Raw genomic sequence first — 16,112 nt, 5'->3', positions numbered from 1 at the left:
CTATGTCGGTTTGGGAAGAACGGGGCATTACAAGATGTTGTGTGGGTAGACGCGAGGACTGGAGCTGCGTATGAGAAGTTCGGAGATGTTGTGTGTTTTGACAATATGTATTTGACAAACAAATTTCACCTTCCCTTTGCTGTGTTTATCGGTGTGAACCATCATGGGCAGAGTATTTTGTTTGGGTGTGCATTGATCTCTCGGGAGACGGCGGAGACTATGAGTGGGTGTTGAGGACTTGGCTACATTGAATGGGGGGTAAAGCTCCTATCTCAATCGTAACGGATCAAGAACCGACGATTAGGAAAGTTGTAAACTTGACTATGCTTGAGAGTTGCCATAGGTGGTGCATATGGCAAATACTTCAGAAGTTTGGGAGGTATGTGGGTAAGCATGATGACTATGAAGCTGTAAAGGATGAGTTTGAAAATATCATTTATGGTAGTTTAGATGCTGATGAATTTGTAGATCATTGGGTGCACATAGTTGATTATTACAAACTAGGAGATAACAGTTGGCTTGAAGGTACTACACTTCCATTTCTCGCTTTTTTATTTTGTTTTTTGTTTGTGATTGTTGCTGATTTCTGTTAGAATATGAAGAGGTGTAGTTGTCTGTGTTTAGGGGACTGGAAGCTATTTCAGTTCTGATTTAGGGTAGGAGCGGGTTTAGTGGTAGACTTTTGTACCACTGAATTTTTTTGTTGCAAGTTTCTTAGCTGTGGTACAATTCTGAGACAGTGAATGTACCATTCACAGGAGTGCAGGTGTATGAGGTTTGTATGTTTTTAGATGGGCCATTAATTGCAATTATTTGAAATGTAGGGTTGTATGAGTAAAGGCACATGTGGATCCCAGCCTATTTGAAGCATTTATTCTTCGTCGGGATGAGAACGACCCTACGTTCTGAAAGTTTCAATAACTTCTTCAAAGGTTATGTTGACAAGCATACATCGTTGTCTGAATTTGTGTTTTGATACTACGATGCAATGCAGGTAAGGGCCGAGTCAGAAAGAATTGCGGCTCCAACACAATACGATACATCAGGCATGTATCTACCGATTTCCCAGCGGAGGAAGTGTTCCAGAAGTGTCACACGGACGCGAAATTCAAAGAAGTCGAGCAGGAGTGTAAGAGGATGTTGTACGTGCTTCGCCTAGATGACTATGAAGTTGGTGAGAATCAAGTTGAGTTTGTTATTGAGGACCGAGTATGGATCAAGCCAAAATTTGCAAAAACAGAATATGTGACTAAGACTCGGAGATGCTATAGGGTGTGCTATGACAGTAATAGATATGAAGCTAGTTGTGACTGTAAACACTTTGAGTGCCATGAAATCATTTGTTGTCATATGATCTTTGTGTATGACCATTGCGGTGTTTCTTTTGTTCCTGAGATGTATATTCTACGTCGTTGGAGGAAGGATATTAAAAGGAAACACACACGAGTGAAAGTAGCTTACCATGATCCACTTAACACCGATGAAACCAGGAAGTATCACAAATTGATGGGGATGTATGAACCAATTTGCTCTAAGGCTTCAGCTTGTAAGGAGGGTGTTGAGGCTATGGCAGAGTTGTTGCAATTGATGGAACTCAAAGTCGATGAAGTGTTGGCAATGGTTGCTAAAAAACAGGAACATGCAGCTAAGGATAATGAAAATGAAGGTCAGGATGATGGCGTACGTTGTGTTGTTCGGGCGCCTTCTTTTGTGGCTTTGAACAAGGGGCCTGGTTATAGAAATACACCAGCCACACATGCATCTGGGTTGCCAAATACAATCCCTACACTAGTTAGTGCCGTTGTGGGGAGTTGTGATGGATCTGTACCAGCAGCGATTAGGGATCCACCGTTGCCTCGGAAGAAGGCCCATCGTACGACCAATGTAAGGTATCCATCTTGCACAGAGAAAAAGGGAAAAAAAGGGTGCTAGGACGAAAAATGCAGCAAAAAAGCAAGCTGCGGCGGCACAGAACAGTTTGTCATTGTCAACGAATGACTATGTACGATCGGTTGGAGGGATTCAAATGAGGGATGTGGATGGTTCCTTAGGGTACTTCACTTCTGTTAGGGGAAAAAATTCTGGTGGTTTTTTACAAGTGTACTAGATAGTCCTGGTACATCAGGTTCTAATCACTTGTAATGTAATCGATTCAACTTGTAGATTAATGCATTGGAATGTATTTGTTGTTTAAACATGTTTCAGTGGTACACTTGTCGTGCATGAACTGTACCATTAGGCGGTTATATTCATGTGTTGAAAATAGAGGTGGTTACATGAATAGTTTCCTATGAATATGCACCTTATGATTCGCAGATTGTTCTTGTAATCAAGGTGGTACATTCTCAGCATATGTAGGATTTGAAGGTCAGAGTAGACGTTGTCAGAGTTGGAATCCATATTGATCTATTATTTTATTGGTGTTAGTGTAAAATTTTAGGGTTGTTATGTTTATATGTCCTGAATTTCTGCATTTGATATAATGTAGACTAATATAAATTTGTTTTATTATGCCCATTATGGAGTAGGTGAGAGCAATACAACTAATATTGTGAACTACTGTGTTTGTGTGTGTTGTTTTGAACTGTAAAACATATTATTACATACAACAGAAACACGAGTTTAACAAATCTTAATCTGCAAGTTAAAAAAAGAAACGTCATTATACCTATAATATTTATCATACATGACGGATGAGTAGACCATTGACTATTGTATAAAACAGGCTTATTTCCCTAACACATTTATAAGTTAAAAAAGATATAGTATTTTCAGCATCCTCGACATAAAGACCAGCCCATGCAGATAAGTTCTTCTCGTGTTATAATTTTTGTTTGCAAAATAAACGCGGCTGTGGCATATAATCTACAACAAACTTATTGAATGGAATGGTGTCCTTCCAAAAAATGTATTATTCTCATAGAGGGTTCGGAATTATTACAGAGCAAATTCTTAAGTAAGGTCAAGTGATCGGAATGCCTAGGTGGAGGCCGCTTTCGATCAGTAATATTAAGGTATAATTAATATTACAGCTTAATCTTAACAAAACCCTTCGGGTCGAACCCAATCGAACAACCGATCCGAGACGACGAATTAATCCGAAAGATTTAATGAGTCGTCGGAGTTTTACAAACACAGACGTCAGATATCAAGCCTAGGGTGTCGAGGCCGAGCGTCGCAAAATCACAAGCAACAAGTGCTAGCATAGTCGTAGCATCACATTGGCTTAGCCATGTGAAATGCTAGGCTAGGCTAGCTCCTCGCGAGCCTAGGCGCACCATGGTGTCCTAGGCGAGGCATGAGTGCTAGGCACACTAAGCTGCCCATCGCAGCACCATGTGCGTGTGTGTGTGCGTGCCTTCACATGGCACAGCAGCACCATAACATGTGTGCATGGGTGCCTAGACACCATCGCAGGCCACACGCACCGAGCACAGCCATCGCAGTGCTAGGCACTTGCGTGTGTGCGTGTGCGTGCGTGTTTCGCACCATCGCAATAATAGCCTCACACAACAGCACCATTGCAAGCATCCTTGCGTGTATGCGTGTGCGTAGGCACCATCGCAGGCCACGCACCAAGCACATCACACCTGTGCGTGTGCGTATGCGTGTGCGAGTGCTAGTGCTAGTGCATGCTAGCTATGCGAGAGGGGATGCCCAGCATGCGTGGCTCGCTAGCAGCACGCATGATGGGTGGGCGTGTGCATACGCTTGCGTAGGGGAGACCTAGGCAGCTAGCAACGCCCAACGCCTAGCAAGCCGCAGCATGGGCATCACTCAGCACAGCAGCATACAGCGCGCATGGCTGGCTGGGCTGATGCTTGCTACCTTGTGTTGGATGGCTTGGCTAGCTGGCATGCTAGCTGGCTGCCAGTACAGCAGCCTCCTATGACTGGTTTTGTGAGGGTGGGGACCAAGGCTTGGGAAAAGCCTTGGGGAGCAAGGCAATGGTCCCCCTTACCTTTTCTTAGTCCTCACTCAAATCTTTCTCTCCCCTTGACACTTGTTGCATTGTGATTGATTTGATTATTAATTTAATTTAGAATTAATCTAATTATCAATTTTATTCATTATCCCACATTGGTTGGGAAATGAAAATCAAGGGTTCATTTCCCTATAAGTACCAAGAGTTGGGTATTTGGGAAAGAAAACACTTGAGTAGAATTGAAAAGGCAACTCTTGATTTGAGTAAACCTTGAATTCGTAATAATCTTAGTTTATTTTGTCCGAGCCTCGATTAACCTTAAAGGCTTAGGACGTTCGGGTCGGGTTCGAGGGTACGATCCATCGGAGACCTTGTATTTTCGGGGTTCAAGTAAGAGCTAATAGTTGAGCGAAGCACGCGTCAAAGGTATAATCTTTTATCCTTTCTTATGCTCTAAGTTATGTTTTGCTTGTTAATTGCATTTAGTATGGGGGCGAGTCTTGGAGGATTTCTTTACGCGTAGTGTGGGTCACTACGAAACCTTACAGCGGTATCGGAGCCATGCTCCGTTTAATTTTTGCAATTATTTATTAATTAAGGTGTTTTAATGTAAGATTTAATTTCTGGTTTTGCTTTTCTAATTAGATTAGATAAAACTCGTATTTTTTTTTCTCGATTTGGTTGTCGAACCCAGATTTTGGCTCTTAAATAGTGATATTTGGGTGGAATCGACATTCTGAAACAGATTCAACCCTTTTTAGGCCTGTCCAGAAGCCAAATTCGAACCAGAAACCCATGTTTTTTGGGTTTTTTCGTTTTTCAACGAAAATTTTAAATCTTTTTAAGCGTTGATTAATGCAAGCATTACAAGGTTAGATTAAATGCATTATTGCATCCCTAATCTACTGCTATTTTAAATATCCTTAAGCATAATTATGGAGTTTTAATTATTGCTTGAGTTGATATGCTATTTGTCACACAAACTTAAATTTTCACAATTATGCAAATAAGTGGCATTAATATGTGAATGTTTGATGTGAATGTGTAATTTTAAGTTCCCAAGTATGTTAAAGATCTAATCTATAATAGTTTAAATGATTGGAACTCTAACCCTAAATTCCATATTGAACAAAATTTGGATTTTTCATTTTGGTTGATTAAAATCCATGAAGTTCAAATACTTGTGAGTAAAATTTTGATTAATCTTCATATTGGAAGATGTAATCTTGGTATTTTACACAAGTACGAAAGTTGGAAATTTTATCATTGGATGGTTAATTTATTTTTCCAACTCCCATTTGAAAAATCCATTATTAATTTGCATATTGGCTAAATTAATTATGGACATAGCTCATTTAATTTTAAGCATAAAGAAAGACCTAAAAATTGTTGGACTTGTTTATGCAATATTAAAATTGAATTTAACTAAGTTGGACTTGTTTTATTTTTATTTTTGCCCTAAATTAATTCTAAAATAAATTTAGATTAATTTTATGTCACAAGTAAATCGGGATTAAAATCCCGAGAAATGGCACGCAAATCGAGGCAAAAACACCCAAGCGCCACCAAGGCTAGCCGGGCTGCCAATGGTGCGCACAGGGGTTTGCCTTGAGGGGCTGCTATGTGGCATGGCAGTTACGTGTTGCCGTAGTGCTGGGTGCGTGGTTCTGCTGCTGGAATTGCTTGTGCGTGCTGCTGGGCAGCGAGCTGCTAGTGCTAGATGGCGTAGCACGCTACACTAGGCGTGGATGCTAGCACACAGCACAGCAGGCGCAACACATGGGATACCTAACAGCCATGATGCGCACCCACCAAGAAAATGTGTAGGCTAGTTTGCTTAATTTTTTAGCTATGTAATTTTGTGAAAATTTTGCCGTTTTAAATTATTTATGTAATATTTTTTACGAGGTTAGACCTCGATTTTTCTGGCTTTTGCAAAATTTTTGATTTCGACAAATTATGGGTTATGCCAACTTAATTAATCGGATTGATTAAGTATGGATGCGGAATTTAGTAGGAACTTGGTTAATTACGTGAGCTTTTTGTTTTCAGAAATGATGGATTAAACAACTTTGACTAGTTTCAATTAGGCGCGTTAATCGGATTAACTACCTAAGTTAGTTACTAGTTTTGCGTGTTTAATTGTGTATTTCGTAAAATGCATGGCCCATTCACAAAAAGTGATTGGGTGAATGAAAAAATTGTTTTCAAAACAGGTTATTGAAAAGGCAACTAGTAGGGCCCGACTAGGATAGAAAATACGGACTATGTTCCGATATGTTTTTTTGTAAATCTAAATACGGACTACGAACCGTTAAGTATTTTTGTACTTTAGATTAATCTTAGTCGTACTACCTAGTTATTTTATTTTGGCCAAGATGTCTCAAGACGGTGTTTCGATGAAGATGAGCCAAGATGAAGACCCTTAAAGATTTGAAGATTTCAAGGGGTCATGCTAGTTGCCAAATGCATCTATATTATGCCTTATATATTGTTATTATATATATGATTGCTAGATGCATGTCTAGTATTTCTATTATGTTGCGAGGATTAGTTAAGTTCACTTAAATCAACCAACATAGAAACCCTAGGTCCCTTAATAATATTGAGCTAAAATTTGTCGTTCCAAGAACAACACTTACCGAAATAATGCGCGTACGTGATGGACTACGCCAAAGCGAGACATCACTACTTCCCTAGGAACGTAAGGTATACTAGGTATACAAGTTGTCTTGGTTAAGCTAAACGATATCAGTAAGGAGTCCTTAGATGTCGTGGAAAAAGAGATAAAATGTCATGAATGGTTTTTCATTTCAAATTCTTTCAATTTTAGAACAATGTCTGCAAGTAACTCAAACAACAACCAATTCTGTTTACGCTCAATTCTCGACAAGGAGAAGTTGAGCGGGCCAAACATTCTTAATTGGCAAAGAAATCTGCGCATTGTACTAATTCAAGAGCAAAAGAAATACATCCTTGATGAGGAAATGCCCGACGCTCCAAATGAGGAGGTCACTCAGGCTTCCCTTAACCAATGGAAAAGTGCCGGATGTCAAATGCATCATGTCTGCCACCATGTCTCCGGACCTTCAAAAGACTTTCTATGAAAATGTGACGGCCTTTGAGATCATTTCTGAGCTTAAGAATATGTTTTAAGAGCAGGCCCGAACTAAAAGGTTCGAAACACACATGCAGATCCTTGAGAGAAAGCTCAAGAAAGGAGAGCCAGTCAGCCCGCATGTCCTCAAAATGATTGGATTATTTGAGAATATGGAAAGGCTTGATGCTGGGTATTCAACCGAGATGGAAATTGACATCATTCTCCACTCGCTTCACAAAGGCTATGATCAGTTCAAGATGAACTATAATATGCATAGCATGGAGAAAACCCTCACCGAGATTTATGGTATGTTGAAGCAAGCCGAGCAAACCCTTAAGGATGAGGGAAAGCATGACATGCTCATGGTGAGGAAGGACAAGCCATTCAAACGTCCGGGCAAGAAGAAGAGCTTTAAAGGGAAAAAGAGAAATTTTCCGCCTAAGTCAAACACTGCCAAGGGCAGCAAGGACAAAAAGGTAGCCTCTTCAAAATCCAACTCCGAATGTTTCTACTGTAAGAAGAAGGGACATTGGAAACGGGATTGCCTCAAATTCAAGGAAGATAAGAAGAACGACACCGTTGCTTCTTCATCAAGTACTTTTGTTATAGACTTAAACTTTGCTAGCAAAACATCATGGATATTAGATACCGGATGTGGCTCACACCTTTCTTCCAATGCTCAGGGACTAAGGATAAATAAGAGGCTAGAGAAGGGAGGTCAAGCTTCGGGTCGGCAATGGAGCAAGAATGTGTGTCGTCTCCGTTGGAACTCTTAGTTTGTCATTTCCCTCTGGGCTTATTTTAGAACTTGACAATTGTTATCATGTTCCTAGAGTTACCAAAAACATTATTTCAATATCGGCGTTGGACGCCAAAGGTTTTGAATTTCGAATTAAGAACAATAGTTGTTCATTTTATTTCGATAATGTTTTATATGGTAAAGCATACTCCGAAATTGGTCTTTATGTGCTATCTCTTGACAAACAAGTCTATAACATTGATGATACCGCCAAAAAGGCTAAGACCATCGAGTCGAATCAAACCTACTTGTGGCATTGTCGTCTTGGCCATATTAATGTCAAACGCATTAAGAAACTTCTACAAGAAGGTGTTCTTGACTCATTCGACTTGGAGTCGTTTGAAAATTGCGAAGGATGTCTATTAGGTAAGATGATAAAACAACCATTCTCCAAGTTAGGAAAAAGGGCAAGTGACTTATTATGTCTAATACACACGGATGTATGTGGACCAATGAGTACACCCGCAAGACAAGGTTACCGATATTTCATCACCTTCACTGACGATTTTAGTAGATATTGTTATATCTACTTAATGTCTAATAAATCTGAATCCTTTGAGAAATTCAAAGAATTTCAGAAAGAAGTTGAGAATCCAATTGGCAAGAAAATTAAAGCACTTCGATCGGATCGAGGTGGCGAATATTTGAGCCATGAATTCAACGAACACTTGAAAGAAAATGGCATTCTTTCAGAGTTGACACCTCCCGGAACTCCTCAATGGAACGGAGTGTCCGAACGGAAGAATCGGACCTTTTTAGACATGGTTTGATCAATGATGGGTCTTAGTTAACTCCCTATCTCGTTCTAGGGACATGCGCTACAAACAGCAACACTAACACTGAATAGAGCTCTGTCAAAAGCTGTTAAAAAGACTCTATATGAATTATGGACTAAGAAACCTCCTAGGTTGTCTTTTCTCAAAATTTGGGGATGCGAAGCATATGTCAAGCGATTAATTTCGGACAAACTTCACCCCAAATCGGATAAGTGTTTATTTGTGGGATATCCAAAAGAAACCAAAGGGTATTACTTCTACAATAAATCCGAGAACAAAGTGTTTGTTGCTCGTGATGGTGTCTTTTTGGAGAAGGAACACCTTTCCAAAATGACAAGTGGGAGGAAAATCGAACTCGACGAAGTTCAAGAGGACGAGCAACAATATCCACCTGATAAGACTGACAATCTAAGTGCTTTGGAAGCAACTGAGAAGATTGGTTAGAATCAAACAGATAATGTAAATGCTCAACCCATTACCCTTCGTAGGTCGCAACGTCAAAGATCTCAACCAGACAGATCCCTTGGTATTGTCCTAACCGATGATCAAGACATCCTAGTTATGGATGGTGATGAGCTAGCGACGTACAAACAAGCCATGACGAGCCCGACTCTGCTAAATGGCAAGAAGCCATGAAATCTGAGATGGACTCCATGTCTGAAAATCAAGTCTGGGACTTGGTGAATTTTCCTGAGGGTTACCCACCCATTGGTTGTAAATGGATCTTCAAATTAAAGACAGACAAGGATGGAAATGTATCGATATATACAAGGTTAGACTGGTGGCAAAAGGTTATAGACAAGTCCACGGGATTGACTATGATGAAACTTTTTCACCGGTTGCATTGCTAAAGTCTGTCCGGATTATTCTAGCGATTGTTGCATAGTACAATTATAAAATATGGCAGATGGATGTCAAAACCGCCTTCCTAAATGGGATTTTGAAAGAAACTATGTACATGACACAGCTAAAAGGTTTTGTTGATACGAGCAACGCTGCAAAGGTTTGCAAGCTTAAGAAGTCCATTTATGGACTAAAGCAAGCCAGCAGGAGTTGGAATCTGTGGTTTGATGAAGCTATAAGAAAGTTTGGTTTCATCTAGAATCCAGATGAATCTTGTGTATATAAGAAGGTCAGTGGGAGTGACATTGCATTCCTAGTCCTATATGTCGATGACATACTGCTCATTGGAAACAGCACAAAATTACTAGAGTCCGTAAAGGGCTGGTTGGGAAAGTTCTTTTCAATGAAGGACTTAGGAGAATCGCAGTACTTATTGGGCATCAATATCTACAGGGATAGATCTAAGAGGATGATTGGATTGAGCCAGAGTACTTACATTGATAGAGTACTGGCACGATTTAACATGGAGAATGCCAAGAGAGGGCATCTACCCATGTCCCATGGCGTAACTCTCAGCAAGAACCAGTTTCCAAAGACACCTGTTGAGCGAGAGAGAATGGATCAGATTCCATATGCTTCGCTAATTGGGTCGATCATGTATGCCATGATATGTACCAGGCCAGATGTATCGTATGCTAGTGCTACGAGCCGATACCAATCAAACCCAGGAGAGGCGCATTGGGTTGCGGCCAAGAACATCCTAAAGTACCTGAAAAGGAACAAGGATAAATTCCTGGTTTATGGTGGCCATAAAGACCAGGTAGTTGAAGGTTACACTGGCGCTAGCTTCCAGACTGATAGAGACAACTTCAAGTCACAGTCAGGATACATATTCTGTCTGAATGGAGGAGCGTTTAGCTGGAAGAGTGCCAAGCAGAGCACCACTGCAGATTCTACAACTGAAGCCGAATACTTGGCTGCTTCGGAAGCCGATAAGGAGGATGTTTGGATTCGCAAGTTCATCAGTGAACTTGGTTTTCTACCCTCCATCAAGGGTCCGATAATCTCTACTGTGACAACAATGGAGCTATCGCTCAGGATAGAGAGCCAAGAGAGCACCAGAAGGTCAAACATGTCCAAAGGCGATTTCACATGATAAGGGAATGGAAATCCGAAGGTGAAATCAGAATTCGCAAGATCGGCACGGATTATAATGTGGCCGATCCTTTGACTAAACCTCTACCTCAAGTGAAACACAACAAGCACGTTGAGGCAATGGAAATCAAGCACATCGGAGACTGGCTTTGAATTTCCCTGTACATGTGTTAATGTAAGAAATTGTATTGAAACCATTCATTAATGAAGTAATTAATTTTGTGCAAAATTATCATTCAATCCATTGCTATTTAATTGTGGTTTAGAATTCAATAATGAGTCCATTCAATTTATGAAAATATTCAAAATAGGGTATCAAGACCATGTCTTGGATAAAGAAACACCTGTTAAGTGAACATTGAATATTTAAATAAAAAATTATCCCTAATCGAGGTCATCTAACTGATGGACGATTGATGACCACCAGAGATTAGTGTGTAGTATGATTTACAGCACTGTTTCTTGTGCTGCAAGGACATGATGGTCATTCATTTGCAAAGGTGCTAGTTTAGAACTGCACTGGATCGACATATGAGAGTACTTTAAGAGATTCAAAATTGGCATAAGTACATATCTCATTATAGCTATCGAAACTCGTTTCCTCGACCATGAGTATTGTAAAGTTTTCTTGTTTGAGTACTAGTCTCTTTGATGTTTCCTAACGTCTGCCATAACTAGGGATCATAATGGGAGCTCTCGGGAGATTAGGTCCTCTTAGTAAGAGAAACTTACAATGCAAGACTGGGAATGTCCCCCTATTAACAATAGGGAACATGTCTTTGTTGTTTACTAGGCCGCTCGAAGAGCGAGACTGTGAAAATGCATGGTCGTGCTCAGATGGATTTTAGAAATAATCTGCTTATTGATAGTCGAACTCGGAGATCGAGAAACACTTCTGAACCTAATAAGGATGACGATGAAATCCTTCCAACAAGTGTATTATTCTGATAAAGGGTTCAGTAAGGTCAAGTGATCAGAATGCCTAGGTGGAGGTCGCTTCCGATCAGAAATATTAAGGTGTAATTAATATTACTGCTTAATCTTAACTGAACCATTCGGGTCGAACCCAATCGAACAACCGATCCGCGATGACGAATAAATCCGAAAGATTTAATGAGTCGTCGGAGTTTTACGAACACAGACGTCGGATATCGAGCCTAGGGCGTCAAGGCCGAGCGTCGCAAAATCACAAGAAACAAGTGCGAGCATAGCCGTAGCATCACATTGGCCTAGCCATGTGAAATTCTAGGATAGGCTAGCTCATCGCGAGCCTGGGCGCAACATGTTTGTGCTAAGCGCACCATGGTGTGCTAGGCGAGGCATGAGTGCTAGGCGCACTAGGCTGCCCATCGCAACACCATGTGTGTGTGTGTGTGTGTGCGTGCCTTCACATGGCACAGCAGCACCGCAACATGTGTGCATGGGTGCCTAGGCACCATCGCGACCACACGCACCATGCACAACCATCGCAGTGCTCGACACTAGTGTGTGTGCGTGTGTGTTTCGCACCATCGCAACAGCAGCCTCGCACAGTAGCACCATGGCAGGCATCCTTGCGTGTGTGCGTGTGCATAGGCACCATCGCAGGCCATGCACCAAGCACAACACACATGTGCGTGTGCGTGTGCGTATGCGTGTGCGAGTGCTAGTGCATGCTAGCTATGCGAGAGGGGATGCCTAGCATGCGTGGCTCGCTAGCAGCATGCATGCTGGGTGGGCGTGTGCGTATGCGTGCGAAGGGGAGACCTAGGCAGCCAGCAGCGCCCAGCGCCTAGCAAGCCGCAGCATGTGAATCACCCAGCACAGCAGCATGCAGCGCATGACTGGCTGGCTAGGCTCGCTGGCATGCTAGCTGGCTGCCAGCCTAGCAGCTTCCTATGACCTGTTTTGTGAGGGTGGGGACCAAGGCTTGGGCAAAGCCTTGGGGAGCAAGGCTATGGTCCCCCCCCCCCCGCCTCTTCTTGGTCCTCACTCAACTCTCTCTCTCCCCTAACACTTGTTGCATTGTGATTGATTTGATTATAAATTTAATTTAGAATTAAATTAATTATCAATTTTATTCATTCTCCCACATTGGTTGGGAAATGAAAATCAAGGGTTCATTTCCCTATAATACCAAGAGTTGGGTATTAGGGAAAGAACACACTTGAGTAGAATTGAAAAGGCAACTCTTGATTTGAGTAAACCTTGAATTCGTAAAACTCTTAGTTTATATTGTCCGAGCCTCGACTAACCTTCAAGGCTTAGGACGTTCGGGTCGGGTTCGAGGGTACGATCCCGTCGGAGACCTCGTATTTTCGGGGTTCAAGAAAGAGCTCATAGTTGAGCGAAGCACGCGTTAAAGGTATAATCTTTTATCCTTTCTTATGCTCTAAGTTATGTTTTGCTTGTTAATTGCATTTAGTATGGGGGCGAGTCTTGGAGGATTTCTTTCCGGGTAGTGTGCGTCACTACAAAACCTTACACTTATTTCTCATCCAATTTTACCTCGCCATGTCACGTAAGTTCCTCCTGCACTGGATGATCTCTACAGATCCGATGTTGTTGAGGCTTACTATATATGCTGCCTCTGTATTTTGCAATGCAGTTGCTCTTTCCAACCTCTTCAACCCTTCGTCAACCACCATGTAGTTGAAGTATTGTTGCTATAGTAACGTAAAATAGAAAAATTTTAACAATTATCAACAGGTTTTTTTGTAATATTATAATGAATAAAATTGTCAATTAATAAGAAAGAAGCCTTATAAATCAGAACTCAAGCAGAGCTTCAGGATGTTCAATCTCCACGCACTTCATGAAGAACAATTCTGCCTCTTCTTAGTGTGATCACCTTCGTGTTTCAATCCAAGGGAGGTGAATTTTTTAAAGGATCCTTTTTTCTTCGGCTATCCTTCGCAGGTTCTTGCAACTTTTTTCATGTAATACACCAGAAATTACATCGTTAAATTCTTTGTGTATAAGGGGATAGGAAACAGAGTACAAATTATAAGTAAAATGAAATTCTACCTCATTTTGCACCGAAATAATTCTGCAGGAGATGACTTAGCAACGCAAAACTGAATGGTCACTAACATTTCCAACGGAAGGATGTCAACCATGGAAGTTGAAATTTTTCGCCTTTTCGCTACTACATCCATGTGTTTTTTTTTTTTTTTTTTTTTTTTTTTTTTGCGTTTTTGTGAAGTCTGACCTCTGTTTTTTGGAATAGAAGGAAGTCAGGTACTTTTAAATCTTTGTTTTTCTTTTAAAATGTTTGAGATAAGTAACTTAGTCAGTGAAAATGCCTTATATGAAGACTGTAAAATGACGGTTGATTTTTGCGTTTTTGTGGAGTCTGACCTCTGTATTTTGGAATAGAAGGAAGTCAAGTACTTTTAAATCTTTGTTTTTCTTTGAAAATGTTTGAGATGAGTAACTTAATCAGTGAAAATGCCTTATTTGTAGACTGTAAAATGATGGTTGATTTTCTGCAAGGGAGTGGATGTAGTGGGTTGTAGATGTAATGATGGTGAGCGTAAATGATGATTTACTGGGGGAGATAAATAAATCCGACACACATAATCTGGGGAACTGCCATTTCCCAGACCCTTCACTTAAATTCATCATAGCAGGAATGCATATAATAATTAATGTTACATGTCTTAAGCAATAAGTGTACCACTGAAATACGTTTGTGCTTATTACAATCCAACTTTGTGTGATTTTATTTTTGTACTTGTAAGTGAAGTATACGTTATACTGATTACAAATTTAGGCATGGGATAATAAAAATTGAAAGAGGTTGGAATGCTACGCAGAAGAATAAAAACGGGAAAAATTATCTTTGTTGCACCACATTTAACATTTGTCGTTACATGTTATTACATTAACACCACACTAGCATTTTTCGACATGTTGTTACAGTTTTACGAAGAACAATAAAAACGGAAAAAAAAATTGTAGCACCACATTAGCATTTGTCGTTACACGTTGGAATTTCCAGTGCCATGACTAAAACGATGTGGTGCGACAAAAAGATAGGATTTACAGAATATACAGAAACAAAATACGCAAAAAAGAACAGAGCAATTGTCGCAACACCACGAGATTATCACGCACGCTGGCAATTGTCATACAACGATGATTTTTTTGTGCAATTTAAAGTCAGTTTTATCATATGTGAAGGAAACCGATCTTTGATAGCTTCTTTTAGACGTGATTTTGCATTCCAAATTATTCCACAAAGCTCATATTAGGGTTAAAGTTAGGTTTTTGTGGGTTGTAGCCGTATGGTCTTCTGCTTATTATGTAAATTTAATGTGAAATATTATATGGATAAGTACTTGAAGTGTGTTATTTCTTTACTTATTAGAATCACTATAAAAAAGATCAAATAAATAGTCTACCTTATCATTCTTTCAGAGTAGTGTAAAAAGAATAATTACTCTACAGAAGCATCAATTGCTATATCCATAAACCATCACAAAAGATTCCAAATAAATGCTGAATTTCCATACATAAACAATAAAATATATCCATTAATCAAACCACCTCATATGTAACCCTCTAATTTCACATATGATCGCATCATCATTTAACCTATACCAAGCGTAAATATAAGCAATATAAACAATAAAATGCAACACAAAACTAATGCCTTTAGAACAAGGTCAACGATTACTTACATATAAATCATAAACCTAATCATTTAGCAACTACGACATACTGTTCATACGTACCAATGACATAAACTACGGATTAAACTACATCTTCAAAACTAGTTCATAAGTTTCTCTAATCAAATAATGTAAAAGACCAAAAAAAAATCTTTAAACAATTGTTGCTTCATGTCAGCACTTTTAAAGATCAGCAAAGGAAAGGAAATGACAAAGCACCCAAAATGCATCACATTAATCAAAACGACCTATTCATGGACTTTTCCTTCTATACATATCAGATTCCTTGCTTGTTCCTTCATCTTCTTAGTGGTTCCAAAAATCATTTAGAATCGAAACCACTATCATTGTCATCATCATCATTAGAATAGTATGAACCATTGACTGATTCAAATGATGCATCCGACTTTGGAACAACTTCTTCCTGAGTCTCGGTTTTTGAATTGGAATTTAAGTCACTTTCAACCTCTTCCTCACTATCGCTTTCTTCTTCGGTCCCACCTTCTTCCTCAATGACGACTTTATCTCCATCAGTGTTTGTTTCAAGAATTTTTTTTTTTCTTGCCGAAAGAAAGAAGATGAAAGGAATAAAACAGAGTAAACAGAAAAAACCAAAACAGAAGAACAGAAAAGGAAATGAAACAAAGAAAGAATAGTTTCTAGTACACAGTATGACCAATCAAAACCAAGTCCAGTAATTATTACACATTCTTGGAAGAATAAAATAATTATGTCTTCCAAAAAGAATAAAACAATACGTATTCATTGTAATGTTTTGATCCATTTCGCTATAGTGAAAACATTTTAAAAATCTATAAATAGAAAGTAACTTCTGCAATATTTTCTATTATGCTTATGC

General features: G+C 39.7%; 1 protein-coding gene across 1 annotated transcript; it reads left to right on the top strand.

The window, feature by feature from the left end:
• The first annotated feature begins 251 nt into the window (after positions 1-251).
• Positions 252-1,932, top strand: LOC110694393 (protein FAR1-RELATED SEQUENCE 2-like). Its single transcript, XM_021871563.1, has 2 exons — positions 252-525; positions 995-1,932. Exons 1-2 carry the CDS (start codon positions 252-254, stop codon positions 1,930-1,932), a joined length of 1,212 nt encoding a protein of 403 aa, XP_021727255.1.
• The last annotated feature ends 14,180 nt before the right edge of the window (positions 1,933-16,112 follow it).

This window comes from Chenopodium quinoa, unplaced genomic scaffold (assembly GCF_001683475.1).
Source record: "Chenopodium quinoa cultivar QQ74 unplaced genomic scaffold, ASM168347v1, whole genome shotgun sequence".
Taxonomy (NCBI): domain Eukaryota; kingdom Viridiplantae; phylum Streptophyta; class Magnoliopsida; order Caryophyllales; family Amaranthaceae; genus Chenopodium; species Chenopodium quinoa.
This window is presented reverse-complemented; position numbering and strand designations above follow the sequence as displayed.

Bases quoted from the DNA above. Each gene is read 5' to 3' on its own strand.
- LOC110694393 (XM_021871563.1), top strand. From the start codon at position 252: ATGGGGGGTAAAGCTCCTATCTCAATCGTAACGGATCAAGAACCGACG. The intron at 526-994 runs GTACTACACTTC...GATGCAATGCAG, and splicing joins AGATAACAGTTGGCTTGAAG to GTAAGGGCCGAGTCAGAAAG.